Source organism: Herpailurus yagouaroundi, unplaced genomic scaffold, assembly GCF_014898765.1.
Source record: "Herpailurus yagouaroundi ecotype Mexico unplaced genomic scaffold, PumYag 183, whole genome shotgun sequence".
Lineage (NCBI taxonomy): Eukaryota > Metazoa > Chordata > Mammalia > Carnivora > Felidae > Herpailurus > Herpailurus yagouaroundi.
Window position 1 is genome coordinate 4,717,050 of NW_024412414.1, and position 10,647 is coordinate 4,727,696.

The 10,647-nt window shown below is 50.2% G+C and overlaps 1 protein-coding gene across 5 annotated transcripts; it reads left to right on the top strand.

Annotated features, from left to right (window-relative positions):
* The first annotated feature begins 4,978 nt into the window (after positions 1-4,978).
* On the top strand, positions 4,979-10,647 carry GHRL (ghrelin and obestatin prepropeptide). 5 transcript variants are annotated; one of them, XM_040491987.1, is made up of 5 exons: positions 4,979-6,027; positions 6,267-6,383; positions 9,587-9,695; positions 9,839-9,881; positions 10,486-10,647. In XM_040491987.1, the coding sequence occupies exons 1-5, from the start codon at positions 5,920-5,922 to the stop codon at positions 10,499-10,501; spliced, it is 393 nt and encodes a 130-aa protein (XP_040347921.1). In that variant the 5' UTR covers positions 4,979-5,919; the 3' UTR covers positions 10,502-10,647. The 5 variants fall into 5 exon arrangements, 4 of the variants coding, with proteins under 4 accessions (XP_040347921.1, XP_040347922.1, XP_040347920.1 ...); XR_005795642.1 differs by having other exon boundaries at positions 9,587-9,881; XM_040491988.1 differs by lacking the exon at positions 9,839-9,881.

The window sequence follows — 10,647 nt, forward strand, 5'->3', positions numbered from 1 at the left end:
AATAAATAAATAAAATTCAACAAAGCAGGAAAGAATGTCCAATGGGAAAAACAATGTCTCTTCACCAAATAGTATTGGGAAAACTGGACAGCAACATGCAAGTTAATGAACCTGGACCACTTTCTTCCACCATACACAAAAATAAATTCAAAATGGACTAAAGAGGGGTGCCTGGGTGGCTCAGTCAGTTAAGCATTTGACTTTGGCTCACAGTTCATGAGTTCGAGCCCTGCATCAGCCTGTGCTGCTTCAGATTCTGTGTCTCCCTCTCTCTCTGCCCCTCCCCCAACTCATGCTCTGTCTCTTTCACTCAAAAAAAATAAATAAAACATTAAAAAAAATTGTTTTTAATGGACTAAAGACCTAAATGTCAGTCCCAAACCATAAAAACTCTCAAAGAGAGCACAGGCAGTAACTTTTCTGACAGCAGCCATAGCAACTTCTTTCAAGATATGTCTCCTGAGGCAGGGAAATAAAATAAAAAATAAACTATAGGTACGTATCAAAATCAAAAGCTTCTGCATAGCCAAGGAAACTATCAACAAACCTAGAAGGCAACCTAAGGAATGGGAGAAGATATTTACAAATGACATATCTGATAAAGGATTAGTGTCCAAAATATATAAAGAACCTAAAAATCTCAACACAAAAAAAATGGATAATCCAATTTAAAAATGGGCAGAAGACATGAACAGACACTTCTCCAAAGAAAACACACAGATGGCCAATAGACACATGAAATGGTGTTCAACATCACTCATCATCAGGGAAATACAAATCACAAGTGCCAGAATGGCTAAGTCAACAACACAAGAAACAACAGATGTTGGGTGAGGATGTGGAGTAAGGGGAACCCTCTTGCACTGTTGGTGGGAATGCAAATTGGTGCAGCCACTGGTGAAAACAGAATGGAGATACCTCAAAAAGTTAAAAATAGAACTACTCTACAATCCAGCAATTGCACTAGGTGTACCCAAAGAATATAAAAACACTAATTCAAAGGGACACAGTCACCCCGATGTTTGTAGCAGCTTTCTCTACAATAGCCAAACTATGGAAACAACCCAAGCCTCCAATGACTAATGAATGGATAATGTGGTGTATACACACACACACACACACACACACACACACACACTGGAATGTTACTCAGCCATAAAAAAGGATGAAATCTTGTCATCTGCAACAACATGAATGGAGGAGCTCAACAGTATAATGCTAAGTGAAATAGAGAAAGACAAATACCTTATGATTTCACTCATATATGGAACTTAACAAAACAAACAAGCAAAATGGGGAAAAACAAAAGCCACAAAGAAACAGACTCTTAACTACAGAGAACTGATGGTTACCAGAGGAGGGGTGGGTGGGGAGATGGGTGAAATAGGGGATGGGGATTAAGGAGGACATTTGTCATGATAAGCACTAGATGTTGTATGGAAGTGCTGAATCACTATACTGTACACCTGTAACTAATATTACTCTATATGTTGACTAACTGGGATTTAAATAAAAATTTAGGGGCGCCTGGGAGGCTCAGTTGGTTAAGTATCCTACTCCTGATTTCGGCTCAGGTCATAATCTCACAGTTCATGAGATCGAGCCCTGCGTGGGGCTCTGCACTGCACAGGACATGGAGCCTGCTTGGGGTTCTCTCTCCCTGTCTCTTGCTCTGCCCCTCCCCTACTCACACATTACCCCCCCCCCTCAAAATGTATAACCATTTAAAGTAAATAATTTTTTTTAAAAAATATAAACTCTGGGGCCCCACTTCAGATCAGAATCAGGTATAAAAATACCCAGTGTCCTTATAAGCTCCGCCACGAATCCAGTGCAGCCCAGCACAGGCCTGCACCCAGAAACTGAGATTAGACAGCCTTGAAGTCCTCATCCTGAGATCCCATGGCTCTTAGTGGTCCCTAGACTATGGCTTTGCTACCAGCAATACACGGAGAATGGATTCAACACAGGGTGTAGATGGGAGTTCTCTCTGGGGTTTTGAGGGGCCAGTGTACACTAAGGAAGAAACAGGGAAAGGGAAAGGAAGTTATTCCTGGAGGTGGTAGAGTGAAGGGAAGCAGGCCGGTGCCAGATAGACCCTTGCAGGATTAGAGACCAGGGCATATTTTAAGGCTGAGAGCAGAAGCTGTTGGGGAGGAAGATTGAAAGTAGGAGAAACTAACTCTTGGGGCCCCAGCACCATGACAGCAGGACAACGGGAAGCCTCGGTTGGAAAGACCTGGCTCAGACAGCTGGAGGCATGGAAGAGAGCATGGCTAAGTTTGTAGGAGTTGCAAGAATGATACTCATGATTACCTAGAATGATGCTGTCCAGTACAGCAGCCACAAGCCACATGCAGCTACTAAGCACTGGAAATAAGGCCAGTGTGAGCAGAGATGTACTGGAAAAAGTTTAAGGTGCACTGAATTTTGAAGATTTCGTAAAAAGAAAACCAGTGTCTGGTATCTCATTAAGCATTTTGTAGATTGATTACACATCAAACTGATATTTTAGATTTATTAGATTAAAGAAAATATATTAAGTTGATTTCACTGGGTTTTACATTTCCTAATGAAATTTAAAATACTTATGAGGCTCTTGAGGCTGGCATGGTATTTCTATTGAACAATGCCAACCTAAAAGTATGGAAACCAAGACAAAAAAGAAATCCCACCAGAAAAAAATTTCTATCTATAACCCCATCACCAAAAAATAAAAACCTCTTTCTACAACCCCAAAATCTGCCTCATTCAGACAAGAGGTTTGGCCAAACTGATGAAAAAAGTGCTACACAAGCCAACTAAATTGTCAGTAGAAATGAAAGTGTAGTAGAAAGTGTATAATTTGTTCTCAGACACCATTTACATACAGCAATTAATTCAGAGATGATGAGTGCTTCCCATCCATTCATTAAGGCAGGCCCGCAAGGCCCCACAATGGGAAAGAAATCACCAGCCAGCAAGCAATCCACAAGAAGCATGTGCAATGAGCACCCGCTAAGTTCTGGGAAAGACACAGGACAGGGAGGGGCCAAACTGGCCTTGAGATGATCCGTACTTGAAAGGAATGAGGAAGAAAATGAGCCTCGGGAAAGTCAGTCCTTTCCCTGAGTCACACTGTCTTCCTCCAGACTCCCCTTGGCTCCAATGTGTATACATTCCTCACCGCATGCCTGTCTCCGCTTCCATGACTATGAGTGGGCAGCGAGGAAAGTTCTGGGTGTCCCCTGGCTCCTTCCTCAACAGTTCTGACATCCATCAGATGTTCCTCCCTCCCCCTACCAGCCTCGACTCTGTGGTATGTGGTTAGGGTCATTCCCGACACACTGGCCATCTCTCTGTGCCCCAAAGATAACAGAGCGAGCAGGGTGTTTGCTGGCCGGTAGCCTTATCTAGGATCAACACTGGCAGCTCCTGCATCCGGATTAGGCAGAGGCTTCATGTCTCAGCAGGTGCCTGGTCACCATAGTTGGGTCTGTGAGGGCTTCTGTTTGGCTTTCCTTTTGGGAAAGGGGCTCTGAAAAAGCTGCAAATCTTCTCCAAGAACTCCGGATTTGTCCACACCCAGGAGCCAAGAGATCTAAGCTCAGGTGGCTGACAAGGGCGAAGGCCTCCTGGAAACATGCTCACATTCTGCTGGGGCTAAAGGAGGGATTCCAGCCCTTATGGCAATCTGGCAATGAGAGGTTTTCCACGAAAAGGTACTTAGTCCCCCACCTTCTACTAAGGGGCTTAGTCCAGACCCTCCCATGCCTCCACTGTCCCTAGAGACTCTACAAGGGTCCAGTGCCCCCTTTAAGTCAGGTGGCCAGTCATTTGATGATCAGCCTTCTATTGCCTTGATAGCCTAACTGCATCCCCTGCCCCAATCCCACCCCTCTCACAGCAAGCAGATTTTTCTGGAATCCCAGGTTTGCTGTGCAATCAGGATAGTCTATCAGGGAAGACACTGACCTAGCAGCCAGGAACCTGGGAAGCCAGCATCTGCCACTGAAGGCTGTGTGGCTTTGAGGGGACTGGGGCCTTTTTGGTGTTCAGGGTTCCTTCCAGTGAAAGCAAAGCTCAGCTTCCCAGCTCTTCAAGGTCTTCCCAACTCTTGTATTCTACAATCCTGTCACTCCTCTGTTCAAGAACCTTCCGGGGCCTCCCTCCTGCAGAAAACGCCCAAATTCCTTGAGCTAGCAAGGCCTTCAAGGCCGTGTATAACCTGACCCAGAACCATCTTCTAGGCCTCTCCTGATGACACCCTCCCCCCTGCCCACGGACACCCTCATCCAAGGCAGCCAACTTTCTAATCTTTACCCCAAACGCTCTACATACACCCACGCCTTCTGTTCACCTTTGCTCACACCGGGTGATGCCCTCCCTTCCATTTTCACCTTCTGCCTCTTTCAAGGAGCCCTTCCTGATCTCCCAGCTCTGAGCCCCTGAGCCCCAGCACGAAGAGAGTTCCTGCTCAGAAATGCTACAATTTCTGTGGAGGCAACTCATTTAGCCCTTAGGAGTCACTGCCTGGGCATCCAATTAGATGAAGCTCTCCAGACAGGGAAGGATTCCCCTGTGATGTTAATTAACTCCTCATCCAAGAATGTGTGACCACAGCATACACTTGCAAATCCCACTGGCCGGAACAGAAGGGGCAGTCATGTGCATGACACCTCAGAAGATTTTCACATCCATCACCTCGTGTCATCCTCAAAGCCACTCTGAGGAGCGGCTCTGACACAAGGCAGATTACTAGTCATCTGCCCGGGGCCCATCACCCTGGGAGTAGTCACCTGTGCCAGCACTGGGCCATAGCTCTTCTCCCTCCAGGGCCAGTCTGTTCCCTCTCAGAACCTGGCTAGGGGAAGGGAGACAAGGCAAGACGTCAGGAGACACCAAGGCAAACCGACGCATTCTGGAAACGATCCCCACGCCGCCTCCTCTGAAAGGACGGTCAGGAGCCTGTGTCACCGTCCCTCCCAGCAGACTCCTCATTCTATCATGGCACTTCCCTGCTTGGGGAAGCGTGAAACTTTCCGGAGTCAGGATCCCCATGAGCTCCAGAGGTTTGTGGAAGCCAAAGCAGCATCAGTCACAGAAAATAACATGTTGGGGCTGGAAAAACTCTTAAAAATCTGGTAACCATCACCTCATTCTAGCCAGGAAGAAGAGGAATTTCAGAAGGGGAGTATGCAGAGCAGCAGAGAACAGCAAAGCTGACCTGGACCCCTGAGCCGCCTCCCCCCTCCCACCTGAACCAGAGTTGGGACCACTTGGTGACAGCTGGAGCAGGTGCCAACGCAGCAATCTCTCCGAGCATGTGACCTCCACTGCTGATTTCTACCCAGAGGACACGAGCATATGAGTTCCCAAAGAATGTAAAGCAGCCACAGGAAGTTAGGAAGGGGTTGCTAGTTTAAAACAAACACAGGGCTTCCTACATAAGGACCAGACAGCTACTGGGCACCACTTCCACCAGGAACCCCAGGTAGGTACTCTCTCTCTACTCTTCGTGTGTGGGTTTATGGGTTTAATTTACTGTGACTGCTGGCCATTCACGGGCCCAACTGAACAAAGGGGAGGCTGCACAACGTGGGGCGGCTGGAGCCCCCCAAGCCCCTGTATCCCCTGGGGACCCTGCTGGCCCAGCTTCATGATCCTTCATTAAGAAATTCAGCACAAGCTCCCTGGGGCCCAGGACAAACATGGGGAGTCTCACTGCTCAACAGCCTGGGAATAGAGGGCACACATCCTTTAATTCGCTTCTACCTGGCAGCAGTGAACAGAGGGAGCCCCTCTCTCAGGGGTAGGAAAAGCTTCTCTACTCTGCAGTGACATCCCAGGGCCAAGTCCCCTCACCAGATCTGGGGCACAGGGAGACAGGGGAGGACCCACTGCCTGGACACCATCTGTCCTCCAGGCCCACCTGACACCATGCCCTCCCCGGGGACCGTGTGCAGCCTGCTGCTCTTCAGCGTGCTGTGGGCAGACTTGGCCATGGCAGGCTCCAGCTTCCTGAGCCCCGAACACCAGAAAGTACAGGTAAGATGTCTCCCCACAAAGCCCCACATTCGAATTGGGGTATCTCATCCCAGCCTTGCCATGTAGCTGCCAGCTGTGTGACCTGGGCAGTGGCTCAAACTCTCTGGGCTTCAGCTATCTCCAAGAGCACAAAGGAGGAATCTGGGTCTGACCATAGGTTCACACCTCACTCTGCTTCCAGAAGTATACTGGGGAGAGGGAGAGGGTTGGGGCCCTAAAAAGAGAATACCTCTTTCCAGCAGAGAAAGGAATCCAAGAAGCCACCAGCCAAACTGCAGCCCCGAGCTCTAGAAGGCTTGATCCACCCAGAAGACACAAGTCAAGTGGAAGGGGCAGAGGATCAACTAGAAATCCGGGTTGGTTCCTCTGCAGTTTTATCCTTTTGTGGCAGTGGACGGGAGGAGGGAGGAGGAGGGCAGGCTATGAACAGGGATCCACCTACCGACTACTTAAGAAATGTAAAATAGGGGCGCCTGGGTGGCGCAGTCGGTTAAGCATCCGACTTCAGCCAGGTCACGATCTCGCGGTCCGTGAGTTTGAGCCCCGCGTCAGGCTCTGGGCTGATGGCTCAGAGCCTGGAGCCTGTTTCCGGTTCTGTGTCTCCCTCTCTCTCTGCCCCTCCCCCGTTCATGCTCTGTCTCTCTCTGTCCCAAAAATAAACAAAAACGTTGAAAAAAAAAAGAAGAAGAAGAAAAAAAAAGAAATGTAAAATAGCACAAAACAGTTGACCCTGAACTGGCTCCAGGTCTTTTCCCATCAGGAGGCAGATGTCTAAGAGAAAGGACTTTGCTAAAACAAAACGGGACAGGACCAGAGCCATGAGCAGAACAGCAGGGGTGCTAGCTGACACCAGATGATTTCAAAGGGGGCCAGCACGCATGTTGCCAAGACAGACAGCCAGCGAGAGTCGGCTGGTCATGGACTGAAGGCATTTCCCCACAGAAAACTCGTGGCCTCTGGGCGTCTCCAGCCTTTCTTGGGGCTGGAGCGTATGCAGCTGGCACCCTGGACAGGCCAGCTACCGCCAGCCCATCTCTGGTGGCCCCTCACCAACCCCCATCTGTAGACAACGACAGGATCGGTGGGGCTTATCGAGGCTCCGACAAATCCTGCCCGAGGTGAGGAGCAAGCTTCGAAATAAAGAGAACATGAGGACAGAGAGGGAGTAAAGGGATTTTGTAGGGGTTCTCCATGCAACTTTCCTGAAAGGCTGGCTGTGGTTAAGGCGATGGTTCTGACAAGCATTCAGATGACAGACGCCTCCATGCAGTGGAACCAGAATTCCCCTGGGGGAGTCCTTAATTATCGCACTGCTTGCGTCTATTGACCGGGATCTCATCTGCAAACTGTCTTTCCCTTATCGCACACCATTTAATCTCTACAACAACCTGTGAGGTAAGTAGGGCTGACATTATTGCCCTTGTGGTAGAGACGAGGAAAAGAAGTTCAGACAGGTGAGCACACGTGCCTGACACGCCACAGCCAGTGTGTGGCAGAGGCGGGACCTGCAGTCACGGCTGACTCCAGCTCCCAAGCCCCCCTTCCCCTCACTGGTCTGGCAAACGGAGCATGCACAGTGGCCCAAGAACGCCCTTCCCCGGTCTCTTCTGGCCCGAGAAGCTGGAGTGTGTCCTGCCTTGGCCTCCCTCCCTCCCACCAGCTTCTTCTAGCAAAAAAGGATGAGCTCCCAACCCCTGCTCTCAAACCCTCAGCAGAACCAAGGGGTGCTCTCAGGTGCCTCCTCCACACCACATGTGAGAGCCCCATTCGATTCCTACAAATCCTCAAACTGGGGAATTTCCTGGTGAGACCAGCAGCCCCTGTGGCTGACACTCACCCCAGTCGGGCTAATGCTCAGTTTGCCCAGACAGGGAAGAGGTTTCAGTGGCTTGATGACTCAAGGCAGAGATGGGATGACCAGAAGTTTCCAGTTCCCACAAAGGCTGGCCTTGGAAGAGGTGGACTGTGCTGCCTCAACTAGAACCTGAAATCTGGAGCTGACAGAGGTGGGGAGGCCTGCATCCCTGGCTGCAGGGCTCTGGACCTACTGCCTGAGCCCCTCCTGCACTGGGGCTCCACCTGTCCCATCCCGGGCCCCCACCGTCCCCCAGACACGTTCCTCCCGGAATCGACTTTCAGAGCCGTAAGACTTTTGAGACCAAGTCCTGTCCTTTCCCCCGGCGCCCCCATCCCTGACAGAACTCATGAGGCACTGAGGCCAAATGGACCTTTTCAAGTCACCAGAAGCAAACCTCCCCATTAGCAGTTGCCATGTGGCCGCCCAGTTCCGGGTGCCCTGCCAGCCAGCAGGCCCCCAGACCCATGCTCATGTGGTTCCCAAGAAGTCTGTTCAGGTCACCTGTCAGGCACAGGATGGAAGAGAAAGAAATAATTGCCCATGGGAGAGAACAGATGGGCCAAAGTTTCCTAAAATATCAATCATGTCCTTCCCCATTCTCTCCACCTTCACAGTGGAGACAAGGAAGGTCAGTTTTTTCAACAAGCAGCTATTTGTTTTTCTCACAACCTCTTGGAGCACATCTGCTCATGTGTGAAATGAGAATGACGGCAGTACCTGCTGGCAGAGAGGCCCGGAGGACTGCACCCGGCGCGGAGGCAAGGCCTTGGGCCAGCCTGGCGAAGACAAGGGGGCTCCACGCTGGGTGTCACTGCAGCCCTGGACCGGACGAGGCTCCAGGGCAGGTGGCAGAAGGACCAATGACCAAAGGCTCCCTCCCACCACCAGGATCCCCTCAGTGACTTGTTCAGACATCTCGGTGACCAGCATGCAGGTTGCCAGGTACCAAGGCAGCTACTAGAGGAACAGAGATAACGATACAGTATGCTCTTAAGTAGGGGAATCCATGATGTGGCTGCAAACAGAGCTCTTCCCCATTTACCCAAAGCTGAGCTTCAATAAATCATTTGCTAGAGTGCTGACAGAGCTGGGAAAATAGGGTGCTCCCCTGGAGAAGGGAAGAGACAGAGGCACAGAAAGAAGGGGGCACTTGGCTCAGAGCATCTTTCCAGGCAAAGGTCAGCTTCTTGTCTAACTTCCCATGGAACAAGGAAAGACCTGTGCCCAGGAGAGGAAGAATGGCTGGGAGAGAAGGTGGGGGCAGATGAGGGGCAGAGACCACCACCCGGGCTACTGCTAGGACACTGGCAAGACCCACTGTCCTCCCGGTCTCCCTACTGGAGTCTAAAATTCTACCATTGGCAACCTCAAACTTAGGTCTTCCAAAATTACAAGGGGGAGTGGGAGCAATCTCGGGAACCCCATAGCTTTTATGAGCAACCTCACTAGAGGTAAGCAAAGAGTACAAGGTAAGTCTCCTGAAGATGGCAGGGGCGGGAAGAACAGGCCTAAGAAGGCGAGTAATCTGGCTGAGCAGCCTCTCACTGGCACCTGCTGGGCCCGCACACCCTCCTCCCTCCCTGTCCCTGTGATGAGACCCGGAGAGCCCAGGAAATCCTTTGGGAGGCCTGTGTGTTTGGGGCAGAGGTGGGAGGGTGTGACTTCTGACACTTCCTGGGTCTTCCCCACCCCTCCTCCTAGTTCAACGCCCCTTTTGATGTTGGAATCAAGCTGTCAGGGGCTCAGTACCACCAGCATGGCCAGGCACTGGGGAAGTTTCTTCAGGACATCCTTTGGGAAGAGGCCGAGGGTAAGTCATTGCCCCAGTCAGGTCACTTCAGTCTCCATGGAGTCCCAAATGGAGTTCAGCCTATGGGTGACACAAGAGAAATTTTCTTCCCCTACCACTGCCTCGCAAAGAGCTTCTAATTCTTCCTTCCCAAATGTCTGCAGGAGAGCAGACTGGGCTGGGATTTCCAAATGGCTCAGAAGAGAGGTGAACACAGTCTTTGTATTTCAAGAGCACGCTCGCTATGTTCCAAGAACTAGCACACTAACTTTGGGGCCCAGGGAACCCCAATATCCTAACCATAAAATGCAGCTAACACTCAACTGTGAGTGCATAAAATTATACCTTTATTATATAACTTCACCTCGTGAACAAAAGGAATTAGTGCTATCATCAGAATAGGCTCTTCTGCAGCCAGTGAAGCAAAGATTTCTTGCTTTTGTTCTGAATCCCTTCTTGGCTTATAAAAACAAACCATTCATTTGTTCCTGGTCACGGGGGCCAACACCTGCCTTTGGAAGCACATTACAACCTGCAAAGCACTTCCCTAACTAACACGGTGTCACCCTGTACCCCGACCAACCACATGAGGTAGGCAGGGAGCATGGCACTTACCTGGGGGGTGCAGAGAAGGAAACCGAGGCTCGGCTTTTAGGTGACAAGATCAACTCACACAGTCCACACGCCAAGGCCAATGCCTCCTCCCCGCATTACAACACACTACCTCCGACATCGCCATTGTGGAAGAAAAGCCATCTATGATGGCACTGGCAGGACAGTGGACACTGAATTTTGACCTTTTCCTTTTCAGAGGTCCTGGCAGATGAGTGATCATCCACTAGAATGACCCACTTGCTTTCCTCCCAACCTGATAGCGCCCACCTGGCTTTTAAACTGTTTCTGCAACAACACCCAGTTCTGAGTGGTACTAGCTTAAGAAGTGAATAAACATTCATGCTGTATGCCGAACGTT